The sequence below is a fragment of the Vulpes lagopus genome, chromosome 1 (genome assembly GCF_018345385.1).
Source record: "Vulpes lagopus strain Blue_001 chromosome 1, ASM1834538v1, whole genome shotgun sequence".
NCBI classification, from domain to species: domain Eukaryota; kingdom Metazoa; phylum Chordata; class Mammalia; order Carnivora; family Canidae; genus Vulpes; species Vulpes lagopus.
Window position 1 is genome coordinate 107,554,464 of NC_054824.1, and position 16,915 is coordinate 107,571,378.

The 16,915-nt window shown below is 37.0% G+C and overlaps 1 protein-coding gene across 3 annotated transcripts in view; it reads right to left on the reverse strand.

The window, feature by feature from the left end:
- Positions 1 to 1,933: 1,933 nt before the first annotated feature.
- SEH1L (SEH1 like nucleoporin) overlaps positions 1,934 to 16,915 on the reverse strand; it is a 31,405-nt gene continuing 16,423 nt past the window's right edge. For 2 of the 3 annotated variants that reach the window (XM_041764754.1, XM_041764753.1), the window contains 5 exons: positions 14,178 to 14,276; positions 8,518 to 8,658; positions 7,437 to 7,594; positions 5,543 to 5,693; positions 1,934 to 2,859 (listed from right to left, as the gene is read on the reverse strand). In XM_041764754.1, the coding sequence (XP_041620688.1) occupies positions 2,667 to 2,859; positions 5,543 to 5,693; positions 7,437 to 7,594; positions 8,518 to 8,658; positions 14,178 to 14,276 (742 nt within the window). In that variant the 3' untranslated portion in view covers positions 1,934 to 2,666. Of the gene's footprint in view, positions 2,860 to 3,988; positions 4,470 to 5,542; positions 5,694 to 7,436; positions 7,595 to 8,517; positions 8,659 to 14,177; positions 14,277 to 16,915 lie in introns of those variants that run through there. The other variant, XM_041764755.1, reaches the window with a different exon arrangement.

Here is a 16,915-nt window from a genome sequence, read left to right on the forward strand (position 1 = left end):
GCTCTCCCCATGACACCTAGCAACTTGCTGGGACACTAATGATTTATAATCCAAAATATCTGCAGGCAGGACAGCATAGACTGAAGCCAGACTGCCAAAACCTCAATCCTGGCTCTCAATTCCTAGCTGTGCAGCCTTGGGCAAGTAGCTTTAACCTGCCGATTTCCTCACATGTATAATAGGAGTAATTGGAACATTTGCCTCAGACATTTGATGCAAGAATTAACTAGCTAATTTACATTTAGTATCTAGGAGAGCACTGGCACATGGGTGTGTGTACTCAACAAATACAAACATCCAAACTCACTTGCCATCTGAAAAGGAGGCATAGAGCTCCCAATGAATTTCAAATCTCCTTAGATATTGGGTAGATCTTGCAGAAGTCCCAAGGCTAGGGATGCTTCCCAGGGAATTAATTAGAGAAGTGATGTATATCCAGTTAAAAAAAAAAAAAAAGGCAGTCATCTCCCAGTTTCCCTTTACCAACTGCTTCAAGTGGCAAACCTCAGCTGCAGGTATCCAAAGCCATATACAATGTAACACAAAGTTTGAGTCTAGATTTATCTTCCACCAGCTCCCCAAATGAACCTTCCATCAGTCTAATATTTATATCCTGCTGCCTGAACACACCCCCGTCCTCTTACCTCTGGGCCATCACCCTGGAACTCCTATCCTCCTCCACTTCAACTACTCCACTACCTGTAGAAATCCCACATTGCTTCCACACCTGAGCAAATCAAATAAATCACTGTTTCAACCTTTATTATGAAACTAAATCCTCATTATCTTTTGCAAATTCTGTAATTTCTAAATGCCTTCTCCCACTAGAATGACTTTGTATGTAGACTACCTATTTCTTACATAGCCCAGAGTGTTTAGTACAGTATCTGGCACACAGAAGATGTTCAATATTCGTTAATTGGAGAATCTGTCTCATTCCATCATCCCATTCTAATCCCAAGCACCTCTACAGTGATCGAAATCTCAAAGACGTGAATTCTTAATTCCGAGCTAGATTCAGCCTGAAGTTAGATCCCTTGCTTTGAACCTAAATAAACCAGCAAGTCTAAAACAAGTCCTTTAACAGAAGACTTGAGAATTACTTGGAAAAGATTTTTCTTCATAAATTGGAATGCTAAAATGCTAACTTTACAGGCAAAATGTTTTAATTAGTCACAACAAAACTCAAATATTCCTTAAGTTAAAATTAATCTCAAGAAAAGTTAATCTCTTACCAGCTTTTTATCCTTTGCATGTTAAGAAGTTTCAAGGATATGACACTATACAGAGGGAAGGTGTCTTTGAAAATTAATTATAAATTATATGGTTATAACAATTATCTACATGCGATTAACTGAGACACATATGAAATGCTGCTCAAATTATATCTTCTCTAGTCCTAAAGAATATTAAATCCTTGGCAATTCTTGAGAAAACTGAACCAAAAAGAATATTGCTAGTCTCATAATCACTTTACCATAATTATTGTCATTTTCTGATTTCAAATTTTAAAAGTATCATAATATAATGTGTAATTAGGTTGGAAGTCAGTATCTGTCAGTTGTAGATGTTAGTCTACATACTGATTTGTCTACCTTTTAAATAAACGTCCCACTCATCTCCTAATTTTTTATTGTTTGGGTTTTTTTTTTTTTGCAACATATTATAAGGAGATACAAGTTTTACCATCTCTCAAATAGAATATAGTTGACCCTTGAACAACTGAGGGGTTAGGTGGTACCAATATACTTGCAGTTAAAAATCTGAGTCTAACCTTAGACTCCCCAAAAACTTGATAGCCTGTCCTTGACTAGAAGCTTTACCAATAATAGTCAATTAACACCTATTTTGTATGTTATACAAATTATGATGTTTTCTTACAATAATGTATGCTAGAGACAAGGTTATGAAGAAAGTCAGAAGGAAAAGAAACTCCATTTATTGTACTGCATTTATTGAAAAAAAAAAAGAAATCTATAAGTGGACCAGTGCAATTCAAACAGATGTTGTTCAAGGGCCAGCTGTACATTCCGTTTTCGTAAGGCAAGAGATTCATATCTTTTAAAATATATTTTATTAAATAATCTACTTGGAGAATAATTACAAAAGCTTTAAACAGTAATTCCAAGTAGTTTAAAAGAAAATTTCCTTAAAAAAAAAAAAAAAAAAAAGACCAAACAGTCCATTATTATGTTTTGCTGCTTTATACACAGGAATGATTTATTTTACAAACTAGTCAGTTGCAACATTAGCCTGTCAAATGTAAAACATTTCTTAATATGTCTCAAAGGCAAAGTGAACTTGATGATAATCCTTTCACATTAACCAGAATGACAAACCATAATAAAATTAACACCGTAACAATTCAAAATAAAACTTATAGAATAGGCACTTTGAAATTGAAATCAGCTACTGTAACTCACAATTTGTGTTACTTGTACTTATCTCATTCATCAAAGGTTATCAACCAGTGAGGCAAATGTTCCTTTGATGCAGAAGCACAAACACATTTAGGTTCCAAACACTGTGTTCTGGTTGTAATACATGCAAGACAGACCCTAAATTAGAAAAATCTTCTAAAAGAAAATGAAGAAAAACGAAAAGCAGCCAGGAATGAAAGCATTTACAAGCACTTGAATAAGGCCTTTAAGTGTTAAATCAGTGTTTTAAACCCCTTCATTCTCAGGTAAGGGATTAAGAGGCCGAGAGAGAGATCGTCTGCGAGGGTGAGGATACTGGAGGTTGGCAGTGTCAGCATCGCAAGAGTGCTCTACCAGAGGAGGAGGAGGAGGAAGGAGCTGGGCATAACTGGACCATCTCGATCCAGCCCGTGGGGAATCCAGAGGGGGAAAGAAATACCTGAAACAATGAAGACAGGAACAAAACACCAAAACAAAACAAAAACAACAGAAAAAAAAAAAAAAAAGAAAAAACAGAAGAAAAAGAGAAAAGTAGTAAATACAAAGAGAACCAAAGAGAAAACACATGCTGAAAAAAAAAGCTTTAGTATATTCATGCCAAAACTAACAGAACATAATTGCAAAAATCAAGACCCTTACTCAAATCAGGCTTGCTTAAGCAAGTATAGAAACTTTAAAGAAAGAAATACAATCTGTTAAACTTAAAATGTTAAAAAAATTATCAGTATGAATGTTACAAAAAAAGACATTTTATAATTTAAAACATTTTCTAAACTTTCGGGAACACATGTGATGCTATCCTGTAAATTTACAAATCTAATAAGCTTTTTATTTAAGCAATGCTTCATTTGTAGTAGCAGCAGGCACATGTTTTTTAGTGCATACATGACACTGAGAACCAATTGAAATATACTTTCAATTAAGTACGGCCAACTACTGCAATGTACTTCTGAAGAATTACAGTCTTTGAAAATACTTAGCTGCTTTTCTGCAAAAACCTTAAATAGTACAAAATTTTGATAAAAGAGCTCAAAGAACATGTCTGTTATTCTTTTGCCATTTTATAACTTACCCGTAATACTTAAGCATTTTAGCAAAGACTTACAGCTTTATCATCAAAGTTCTACAGAATATGAACTAAATGAAGCAGTCAACTAAATTAAATTCCTGAGCCTTGGAATGTGGAGGTTAATATGCATGCACAATTTTAGCAAGTTTTTAACTGCTCCTCTTACAGTAGGTTTCCAAATTTTGAAGGAAAACTTAAGCCATGGAATCATACCATAAAAAACATACAAGCACATATTAGAAACGTTTAGCTCTTTAGTAAATATGAATTGAAAATTTACAGATATCTTCATTTTACTACCAAATTATAAAATGAAGCACTACCAAATGTTTAATTTGGCCACAAATTGTACAATCAAAATCACTTTAATTCTACTACTATTTCTCTCACTCCTTTACTGATATTTTTTAAGTATTACAAAGAAATGACAGAGTTGTACTAAATAATATCATGTATAAACCAATTCTACAAAAGGTAAACAAATTAGCACTCAAAACAATCTTTATGAAAAATATTTATTCAACCTTCAAATTAAAATTATAAAAATTCATCATTGTAGATGTTTTAGAAAACAAAAGAACTAAACCTACATTCTCCAAGTGGAATAAAGTGATATTTTCCCTCCTCCCAACTATTTATAAGGATAGTAACAATCCTTTTAATTTTAAAACCCATGTTAGTTTCAGGAACATTTCAAAAAATTGTTTTGGTGACAACGTCTCAACAAAAAGCCTCTCCATTTATATTTCAAAAGCTTCAAATAGTGTCAATAAACTGGCTAGTACAAAAAAAATGATATACACTGTATTTTTAAAGGCCTTTGGATTGCGTTTAGTAGTAAGCAGGCTGCTGGTGTATCTTGGGAGAGGTCAAACGGCGCTGGGGAAGGGGAAAAGGAGCTCGCTTTCCATTCCTGTGTGCATGCAACAAGCAGCAAAACAGCAAAGTTACTCCAGTTAGCTGGTACTCAGCTGTGCTTTCTGTTAAAGGACATAATACAAATGGAGAAGGGAAAATGCATCACAGATCTAACACGCATGGTTATTGGCACAATAAGAATACAGATCAAAACTTCAAAGCTCTTTACAATATATGCAATATAGGCAACAACAAAAACTAGATTATTTTTTTCTGATTAACAGTAGTATCCTTTGTTTCATGAAATCATCTTTATCATCTACTATCTTTTGTGGTAACCTGAAATTGTTTTCATACAAATACTTAAACCTCAAAATCAAATAGCAGGAATTTTTAAATAAAAATATAACAATATAAAAATAGTTGAAATTTTAAATAGAATTCTGTTATTTAAGATGACAACAGGATAACCACAGAACAATTTGCTAAGGCTGTGCTTTGAAGTTTCCTGAATTGTATTCCAAATTATTCACAAAGCCATACTAAAATAAGTTTATCTTACAAATTCATGTATTTGAAATTTGATTATGAAAACAAAGGATGACTCTTGAGATCACATCAAACATGTTTATTCAGATAAACAGGAATCTAAAATATGTTAAAAATTCTAAAAATCAAGAAATCAGAATTTAGCATTTCCTCTTACAATCTCCATTAAAGTTTTAAACACACACACAAAACACATCTAACTCACTCTCTCCTATGAAGCCTTAGTTAACGTACATTATTTAAAATTTCAGCTTGACCTGATTCAAAGGCTGCACAGCTACCACTAACATACTAATGCTCATCTAGGATGAAAATTCTCAGCATTATCCTAGAATTCCTCTTCATCTCACTTTAAAAGCAAAGTAAAATCTTAAAGTCATAAACATTTCTGATAGACTATAATTCAGATATATATATAGATATATATATATATATTCAGAATATAATTTAGTTTAAGGACTTAATAATCTACCTATAAATATTGACCAGATAAGCTAGAGTTAACAAAGTAATTTTTTTCTACTATCATAATTATGTATGAATTTCTTCATTCAATCTTAAAACCCATGAAATCACACACGTTTAGTACAGCTACCAAATGATTTAAAAAGGAGACAATTTCTAGTTTTCCCACAAAACAGCCTACCTGCTAGAAGAAGATCCATTTAATGAATTTTGAAGATTTGGGATACTTGGACCTAGGGAAGGATTTGAGTTTCCCTGCTGAGAATTCCCATTGACAGGGCTCCCATTACCTTTCAAAATACCAGTACACTTCCAATTGTCCATATAATTAGCTGAAAAGAAATGGTCAAATACATTAACATGACTAATAGCCGTGTTCAAGGGCATAAATTTGTGGTCAAGTCCTTAAACTACAATTAAGAAAACAGAAGACTACATTTCTCTCAAGATAAATGTTATAGATATTTAAGATGAAATACAAAACAAAATAATAAAATGAAATACATATATCTCAATTTTAACAATTATTTTTTATTAAATTTTATAAGAATTATTAATTTATAAAACAAAGTTTTTACCATTTCTCTTCCTTACAAGATAAGTATTAACAAAGACAGTTCTCTAATTTGCCACATTAACATTAGTATCAAAATAAATATCTTCATGAAAATAGATTTCATTTATGTGCATATGTAGGGTAATGGGAGGTGTCTTCTTTTTACACAAGTGTAAGTCATGGGGGAATCTAATGTCGTCAGAGATGACATAAGTAAGGTTGGGGTTTGAGTGGCTTACCCAACATGGCCTAATTCTTCAAATGCAAAATAGGTCACTGGAGACACTGGGTCCCGAAGCCCAAGTGAGTGAGCGTGCTGGGGTGAAATTGGGTGGTCCTGACTAAAGCCCAGAGACAAGAAGAGGAAGCAAAGCCCTTGATATCAAAAGACACTGTGGAAATTGAGGTCTGGGCTGGTTCTACCACAGCCTAAAACTGACCTAGGGAGACTCAGCCAAACTGCATTTTGAGAAAGAATAATTGCTCGGGGTACACAAACCAAGCTATTTAAGTTTGGATCGTAAGTGTGGGATACCACCGATTAGAGTGGCCCAAGGGCCAAGGACACTTCAGCCAGTGAATAAACGTCCATGGACAAGTGAAGACGCCATGCTACAACAAACACAGTCAGCATCAAGTTATTAGACACAATTCTCAATCAGCATGGCACTTATAGGAAACTTTCACAATCAGTAACCAGAACATTCTTGACCTTCTGAAAGTTGCAGGGAGGAAGCAGGGAAGATACTGGATTTTCTATTAAGGACAGGTTGGCTAAAGCAATTATTTAGTAAGAGATGTCTGTGGTCTTATTCTAAGTTTGTAGAGCAGTTACACGGGTTACACAAATAGCAATCTGTACCTTTCCAACATAATGCACATTTTTACAATTACTTTTAGTTTTTTTTTTTTTAAAGATTTATTTATTTATTTATGATAGACAGAGAGAAAGAGAGAGAGGGGCAGAGACACAGGAGGAGGGAGAAGCAGGCTCCACGCCTGGGAGCCTGATGTGGGACTCGATCCCGGGACTCCAGGATCGTGCCCTGGGCCAAAGGCAGGCGCTAAACCGCTGAGCCACCCAGGGATCCCCCTAATTACTTTTAGTTTTAAAAGTTGCTTTGTGGGATGCCTGGGTGGCTCAGCGGTTGAGCTTCTGCCTTTGGCTTCAGGGCAGGGTCCTGGTCCTGGGATCGAGTCCTGCATCGGGCTCCCTGTGGGGAGCCTGCCTCTATCTGTGTCTCTCATGAATAAATAATTTTTTTTAATTAAAAAAATAAAAGAATAAAAAATAAAAGTTGGTTTGTTCCACATGGAAACTTATAAAATTCAATCAGTCATCACTGCTATAAACTAGATAAACTGATGGGGGTTCAAAATTACACAAATTAACATAAGACATTAGTTTTAAAGTAACTGTAGAAAGATAACTTTCCCCAAAAGATTTCTGAATTTACATTTCTAAGTGACAATTCTGATGTAGCAACATAGAGTAACAATTCCTTCATTAAAATCTTACCTTTCCACAATCTTACACAGCCATCATCTCCTGAAGATGCTAGCACTGTTCCTGTTATATTCCAACTCACTCGCCAAACCTGGGAATTATGATTATCAAACTGAGCCACTATATGGATTTCAAATTTTGTTGGTCCACCAGAGGAAGTAAGTTCTTTCCTATCAATAAAAAATTTTCTTGAGAAATTCTGAGAACAGATTTCATATACACACACACAGTTCTAAGTAAAAAATAATACAGTCTCACATATTTACCATATTATTTTATAAAAATGTGCATATCCATAGCCACCACCTTCCCTTCCACACACCGCCACCTTTACTCATTGAGAACTGGGCCATGTTACTTTCATTTAACTCACCAGTACCTGGCATAATCCTACCATGTAAAAATTATTCAGCGATTAGTTCATGGAAGAAAGAAACAACAGGGGCGCCTGGTGGCTCAGTCAGTTAAGTGTCCGACTCTTGATTTCGGCTCAGGTCATGATCTCAGGGTTGTGAAATCGAGCCCTGCGTTGGGCTCTATGCTAGACATGGAGCCTGCTTAAGATTCTCTCTCCCTCTGCCCCTCCCTGCCCCCCAACTCTCTACAGAAAGAAAGAAAGAACAAAAGAGGATTGTATTCCTTCAAACAAGACTGAGAAATAAAATACGTAACAATTAATTTTAAAAGGAAAGCAGTAAAAGGGGAAGAATAGAGGGGGAGAAGGAAGAAGGGAAAAGAACTGAAACTCACAATTCCAAAATTAAAGCTTGAACAGGCTATTCGCAACAATGTCTTAGTGCTAATTTAACTGTCTCTAAGTAAACTGCCACCTCTCATTTGTTCAGACATTTACAGAGTACCAATTATATTCAGAGGAACAAATTCGTATCAGCCTAAAAAAAAATGCAAATAAGAAAACAAAAATCTCCTGTCTTTATTCATTCCCCAATCCCAACACTCATATATTTATAGATAAAATGCTCAATAAAGAATCCATTCTTTAGATCACAGTTGCCTCTTCACTCTCCTCCACAAACGAAAATAATCATGAGTTAAGAGCATTTTTAAATTAGTGATTGCTTCAAAAACTCACCTCACAGGCTTTAATGTAAAAATTCTCACATCTTTGGTTGCTATGGCTAGAATATGGAAAGACCTTCCCAAGTTTGGAGCAAAGGCAATATCATGTACAGGATCTGTGACGGTCATGAGGGTTTCAGCTTTTGCATATTTCCTAATGGAAAAACAATTGACATTCAAAATTTCAGAAATGAAAAATTATTTATTTATTTACTTGTTTATTTGTTTATTATTTTAGTCACACACACACACACAGAGAGAGAGAGAGGCAGAGACATAGGCAGAGGGAGAAGCAGGCTCCATGCACCAGGAGCCCGACGTGGGATTCAATCCCGGATCTCCAGGATCGCGCCCTGGGCCAAAGGCAGGCGCTAAACCGCTGCGCCACCCAGGGATCCCCCAGAAATGAAAAAATATTTTAAACCCACATGTTAAGGTACCTCAATATTTTTCATATTGCTCACAGTGAAGCAGCGCTTACCCCTGAAGTATTTAGTATGATCAAGGCCTAACCCCAGATACTGAATGCGACCTAATTTAAAAAAAGGGTCTGTGCATATATAATTAGGGATCTCAGTATATCATCCTGGATCATCCTTATAAAAGACAGAAAAGGAGAAACAGAGAAGGCAGCCATGTGAAGACAGAAGGAGAGATTTGGGATTACCACACACCAAGGACCTCCAGTAGCCACCAGAAGCCTGAAGAGATAAGGAAAGATTGTGGAAGATGCATGGCTCTCACACACCTTGATTTCGTATTTCTAGCCTCTGAAACTGTAAGAATAAATTTCTGTTTTGAGCCATTAGTTTGTAGTAATTTGTTATTGTAGCTCTGTAAACTAATAAAGCCTCTCAGGTTTCTTTCTTTGATAAGTTTAGCTTAGAATAGTTTAACAAAATTTATTTAGAATAAGATCCTGATTTATCAGCCATTAATATCATTTTCAAGAAAAGAATAATTGAATTTCCTAAGTATTTGAGTATAAATAGAAAAATGAGGCTGATAACAGCAGGAATAGTTTTTTTAGTGGTGATAAAGGCAGCTATACCAAAGTATGTTTCATCCTTACAACTCTCCATCTGCCAATAGAGAAGAAATCAATGGAGACAACAGATAAGCATTTTTTGTTTTAATTTCTATTTATTTATGATAGTCACAGAGAGAGAGAGAGAGAGAGAGAGAGAGAGAGAGAGGCAAAGACATAGGCAGAGGGAGAAGCAGGCTCCATGCACCGGGAGCCTGACGTGGGATTCGATCCCGGGTCTCCAGGATCGCGCCCTGGGCCAAAGGCAGGCGCCAAACCACAGCGCCACCCAGGGATCCCCGAGATAAGCACTTTTTTATATTATGTTTTTCTACATCATCAATTACATATCAAGGAGAGAAGTGAAGCACATAACCCTCTGTGTAAGAGGGAGTTAGAGAGGGCAGCCCCGGTGGCGCAGCGGTTTAGCGCCCCCTGAAGCCCAGGGCGTGATCCTGGAGACCCTGGATCGAGTCCCTCGTCAGGCTCTCTGCATGGAGCCTGCTTCTCCCTCTGCCTGTGTCTCTGCCTCTCATTCTCTCTCTGTGTCTCTATAAATAAATAAAATCTTAAAAAAAAAAAAAAAAGAGGGAGTTAGAGATAGGTACCTATCTTCCCTTTTCAGTACCCTACTATGAAATGAGAGGTGTTCCCAACACTCTATGCTTGGCCTTCTTTTCACCCCAACATTCTTCTCAAATGTCTCCAAGCTAGGACATGCCTCAAAGTTCTTTCCTTGACTTCTTCTCACCCTAGATGATCACCCTGAGTAATCTTTTTTTTTTTTTTTTAAGGTTTATTTACTTATTTATTCATGGAGACACAAAGGGGGGGGGGGTGGGCAGAGAGACAGGCAGAGGGAGAAAGCAGGCTCCATGCTGAGAGCCCGACATGGGACTCAATTCCGGGTCTCCAGGATCATGCCCTGGACCAAAGGCGGCGCTGAACTGCTGAGCCACCTGGGCTGCCCCACCCTGAATAATCTAATTCACAACCTTGCTGCCTCTACTGTGTGGTCCTGACTTCTATGTTTGATCTTAGATAAATCATTTTACTTTGTTGATCTGTTTCTTAATTTTAAAATGGTGCTAATATAAAATCTACCCACCCTATTCGTAAGGTAATTGTTAGAATCTAAGTTTCATAAAATATGTGAAAACACCTCATAACTTATATAAATGCAGGTGCTTGTGTCACTACGAAGACAGATCTTAATATTTTCATGCATCAACAGAAAAATATCCAATACTGGTTAGACAAATGTTTCCTGTGTACTAAATGGTGTTACTACTTACAGAAAGATTAATTAGGTTATTCATAATTGGATGCTACATAGTCCATTATCACATATACTCTATGTGACATGTTTAATCTATTTAAGAACCTCTGAACAACTCTTACTTCACGGAATCAGACCCAAAACTCCAAAATTGACTGAAATTAAAAGGTCTGATGACTTCCCAAGTCAATCCCACCATTACCTACCCAATGCCATTTCCTGGTCACATGCAAAAGACACCAGGCACTTGCTATTTGACTCCCTTGCAGCTAAAGCATAGTAAGTGACCCAATTCTGGCCAGTAGGACACAATGAAAAAGCCTGCGAAGATGCTTCCAGAAAATTTTCTCTCTCCCTAATATAATAAGATATGAAGGCAAATGCCCTTCTTTATATCTGCATGTGAAAACTTCAAAATACTCTTAGGATCCTAAGAGGAAACTGTAACCAACACCCTAAGTATGACAGCAAAAAGAGAAAAAAAGGGGGGGAGGGGGACTACTAAGGCCTTTGATGTCATCACTATACCAAGTGAACCACTTATCTAACCCCAGAACTGCTCCAATGCCAGGCTCCTTGTTATAGGAAATAACAAGGACATCCTGACCATAATGTAGATTTATTCTACTAGTTAAAAGACTCATATATAACTTCGGATTACGTTTATCACTGAATTCTTTTAAGTTTTAGGTACTTACTATCTGCCCTGTATTTTCTTTCAGAACTAACGGCAAATTCTACATATCCCTTTACTCAAATGTTATTTATGAAGTACTTTTCATTCTCCTATGTTTTAGAAATGGTCCACCTTTTCAGTTTTAGATTTATGTTTCCAAAATCATTCTGTTTAGGTAAAGTTGAAAGAACTTACTTTAACAACATTAACTCTTCATGAATCCTCTTTAAAATGTGCTATTAGGGGCACCTGAGTGGCTCAGTTGGTTAAGTGTCCAACTCTTGGTTTTGGTTTAGGTCATGATGTCAGTGTCACGGGATCAAACCCCATATCAGGCTCAGTGCTCAGCAGGGAGTCTGCTTGAGATTCTGTCCTCATGCCCCTCCCCTATTCATGAGTGTGCATGCACACTCTCTCTCTTAAATTTTTTTTAAAGATTTTATTTATTCATGACACTGAGAGAAAGAGAGAAAGAGAGAGGCAGAGGCACAGGCAGAGGGAGAAGCAGGCTCCATGCAAAGAGCCGGAAGTGGGACTCGATCCCAGGATCATGCCCTGAGCCGAAAGCAGACACTCATTCGCTGAGCAGCCCAGGCATCCCAATAAATAAATCTTTTTAAAGATTTTATTTATTTATTCATGATAGACAGAGAGAGAGACAGAGAGAGAGGCAAAGACACAGGCAGAGGGAGAAGCAGGCTCCATGCTGGGAGCCCAACGCGGGACTCGATCCTGGGACTCCAGGATCACACCCTGGACCAAAGGCAGGCGCTGAACTGCTAAGCCACCCAGGGATCCCCCCAATAAATAAATCTTAAAAAAAAAAAGTTTATAAGAAAAACAATAAAAAACAACAACAACGTGCTATTCAGGTGGTTCATGGCTTTAATACCTGAAAAGGTTACAAAAGCCTCAAAAAGTTCTAGAGGAAGGCTCCTATATTCTAGAACTATGCTGGCCAATACTGCAGCCACTTGCCACATGTGCCTAAATTTCAATTTGTAAAAATGAACAACTGCAGTTCTTAGTTGGCACAGGTATGGGGCATTTCCATCAGTACAGCAAGTTCTACTGGACAGCACTGCTGTAGACAGAGCCTCTCTGAAGAAATTGAGAATTTGGGAAGGTAGAGGGCTGATTGAAGAACCCCTCAAACACCCTAGTAACACTCTGAATTGCAGAGCCCACAGGAATTAAAATACAGCGGTCCCCTCCCCTTAGCCGGTCTTGCTTCCCACGGTTTGTTACCCACGATCAAACTGCCATCTAGAAGACGATCCTCCTGATGTGCTGTCAAGAGGGTTAGCAGTAGCCTAACACTGTATGTCACATACCTACATCACTCACCTCACTTCATCTCATCACATATTTTATCGACTCACATCATCACAGGAGGAAAAAGATATTTTGAGAGAGAGAAGACTGCATTCGTGTAACTTTTATGTATTATTTTAATTCTTCTATCACTAGCTACTGTAGTTCACCTCATACTCTGCTGAACTTATAAACTTTACCATAGGTGTATATATACACACAGCAAAAAAACAGTATATACATAGCTTGAAACTATTTTTTGGTTTCAGGCAGCCACTGGAGGTCTTCGAACATATCCCCTGCAGATAAGGGTGACAACTCTAGTTCTCTTCTGCTTCTAGCCCTATCCTATCCAATGTAGTCTGACTCCTACATCCAAGATGGTGTCCAGCACATGTGAAGCCCATCTGATCAATGGATGTGTGCTCTTTTCTCCTATAAAACTCTGAGTACACTTCTGACACAGAACTTATAGTTCCCAGAGGTGTTGCAGGTATCTCGACATGATGCAACATAAATTTTCCTTCAAATGCTGCTATTCTATCCAAATCTGTCCTGTTTCCAGATGTCCTTATCAAGAAATTACATACCATTCATTCAACTATTAAACCAGACTTTGAATATCATTTCAATAGCTCCCCCTGTCCTTCACCTTCCACATGCAGTCATCAGTCAGCATTGATAATATTTCTTAAATTATTTTCAAATTGTCCACTTCTCTCAATCCCCATTGCCACTACTCTATCCCAATCTTCCACCTGGACTGTTGCCCTCCAAAATACTTTCCATACCTATGGAATAGTTAAACTACCATCCAAGGCTATCATTCCCCAACTTAAAATCTTTCAATGGCTTCACATTACCCATAAAATCAAATCTACACATAGAACACAAGGTCTTACAGACCTGTATTTCTAACTACACTCCCTTTCGCCTATACAGTTTCAACTAGAATGAAAATGTATCGGTTCTCTCTTGTTCACATACCTTACCATCTATAGTTTTCTCCATTTGGAACATTTTGCCTCTTCAGCTAACTTTTATTCATCTTATAAATCTTGTCTGGAGTAAACCTTCCTGGCCCTCTCCCCTTAGGTGTAGTAAACCCTTCACATCCTGATTCTCCCAGTTTATAAAACTCATCACCACTTTTTAATATTTCTGTTTTCCCTGTGAAAAGGTACATACTAGGAAATCAGTCATCTTCTCCTCTGTATAATTCAACTTTGTATTGTCAGAGCCTAGCACAGAACTTAGCATATCATAGGAAATTAGTAAATATGTAATTAATCATGCATAATTCAGTGAATAAAGAAATAACATTTTTAAAAATTAAATGCAATTTGGAACAATAATTAAAACCAAAGTAGTACTAACCTGGTGTTTTCATTATATTCAAAAATCTGAACCTTGGCCATTGCATTTGGACTACTGTCATCACTTCCTACAGCTATCATGGGGGAATGAGCACGAGAGCTAGAAATGAAAAGTAAAAACTGTTTTACACAATTATAAATTTATATACATCTAATTCAGAGAATTAGAAAAACCTGGTATCAAGTAACTCCACAACTTCACAAAAAAGCATGCCACTACCATGACTAGAGCCTTGCCATCCATCTGACACAGCCACACCTTGGGTGGGTATGTCCTTGAGAATGCTCAACATGGGGACAAATGATATCACTATTTGCTGATAGAAAGTAGCTCTTGAGGTGCCTGAGTGATTAAGTCGGTTAAGCATTCAACTCATGATTTTGGTTCAGGTAGTGAGGGTGAGCCCTATGCCAGGCTCCGCACTCAGCACAGAGTATGCTTGACATTCTCTCTTTCCTCCTCCCTCTGCCCCTCTCCCAGATCATGCACACTCTCTCTAAAATAAATAGATTAAAAAAATTAAAAAAAAAAAAAGTAGCTCTTTTCCCAAATGATTTCAAGCATTCAGCAGATTAAAAAAAAGGGGGGGGGATGCCTGGGTGACTCAGCAGTTGAGCGTCTGTCTGCCTTCAGCTCAGGGTGTGATCCCAGGGTCCTGGGATGGAGTCCCACATCAGGCTCCCCACAGAGAGCTTGCTTCTCCTTCTGCCTATGTGTGCCTCTTTGTGTCTCTCGTGAATTATAAAATCTTTTTAAAAAATAACTACATATAGAGAGAGACAGCGAAGAGCTCTTAGAATTTTTCTTCCTGAAAGATACGGTTATTAACTATGAAATAAAAAGTAATACTATCGTGACCAATTCATGGCAAAAGGATTTTAAGTGCTTTGTACAAAATGAAGAAAGCCTGATAGAGGGACAAAAAGTAAAAAAAAGACCTCAAGAAGGCATGTTCCCCACGTGTCATTCTCTTCTCATTTGTGGTCAACTTCATTTTTAAAAAGGCAAAGGATAAGTAAGAAGAGAATGAACTCTACTGAAGTGAGTTCTAGGTTAAATAATTTTTTTTTATTTCTATGCCTGATTACATCAATATTGATTTCCTTTGCCTCCTTCATCCAGATTAAGTAATGACCCCATGAACATGACCCCTTGTTTAACCTCTGATCTTGATACTGTTGTCATGTGGCAACCTCATTAAGCTGAACACAGAATATAGTAATTTTAAAAAAAAGTTTAGTTCTTTATTGCTAAAGCTTTACTACTAAAGCTTCTGATAAATGAGATCAAGTCTAATAAAAGAAAAATACCTAGTAAACTACAAATTGGTTCAGTAATAAAATAAACCACAAGTTACAATAAATCTTGACCAAAGACATATAAATTCCAAGTAGTTTCTGTATCTCACAAACTTCCTTTTTTCAGTGTTCAAATGTAACTTTGTTTTTTTCAATGTTAAATATTTGAGCAAGGTACAAGATACATTTATATAATAACATATTCTAAAATTATTGAAAATATAAATCTTTTAAAAAAGCAATTTTAAACGAAATTATAAAACATCTAGGTAACAACTTGAATTGAGGATTACCTCATTTGTACATCCAGAAATAAGCTGTTCACATTTTAACCGTGTCTCAAATATGACTCACAATTAAAAGTGAGACAAACCATCCAGTTCTCCAATTGAAGTAGATTGATCACTTAAACCTCTTTCTTCTCCCTCCTAAGACTCCATGGAAATGATGAAAGAATAACACTGTAACAGTGCTAGAAATTGGTGTTCCATCAGAAATTAAGAAATTTAAAGGAATTCCAGGAAAATAGGAAGCAGAAAGAAGACAGAGAATATGCTCAAGGGGATAAGAAAAGAGTCCTATTGGTATCAGTAAGGGTAAAATTCCACAAGCTCCAACCTCCAATCTATAAATGTAAATAGGAGAAAAAAAGGCAAATAGGAATGAGTAATGGGGTAATCATGAAGTGACTCATTTAAAGAATTGCAATCAGAAGACTCCTTGGGAATATAAGAAATAGTGAAAGGGATTATAGGGGAAAGGAGGGAAAATGAGTAGGAAAAATTAGAGAGGGTGACAGAACATGAGAGACTTCTAACTCTGGGAAACAAACAAGGGGTAGTGGAAGGGGAGGTGGGAGGGAGCATGGTGTGACTAGGTGATGGGCACGGAGGGGGACACTTGACAGGATAAGCACTGGGTGTTACACTATGTGTTGGCAAAAACCAAACTTCAACTAAAAAATATATACATAGAAAAAAACCTCCAAAAATAAAAAATAAAAAGAAGACTCTTTGGCTGGCAGCTGACTATGCTCTGGCTAGACAGTCTGAGAAAGGACCCTAGTAAGATGATCAGAACTTGAGGACAGGTAAGAACCTGAAGTAAAATAGCACTCTTAAAACTAGCAGGGAGAGGGACAAGAAGGAACAAATATGTTAAGGTGCTCCATCCTCAACATCAAGTCCTTTTGACTGAGTCAATCTGGAGGTATCCCAGCCTGCCGGTTCCTTTGTACTCCCTACAAGTAGTGCTCGCTTTGGCCGCACATATATATATATACACTCCCTACAAGGAAATTCTGCCAATGCACTCACTCCACCTACTCAGATGAAACTCAGCCAAGCCCTAGGTAAGAGAGTGAGCTACTAAGAAAATAGAACACCTAACAGGAGAAAAATACCAATATAATCAGAACTACAAAAAGATTAAGCAAAGACT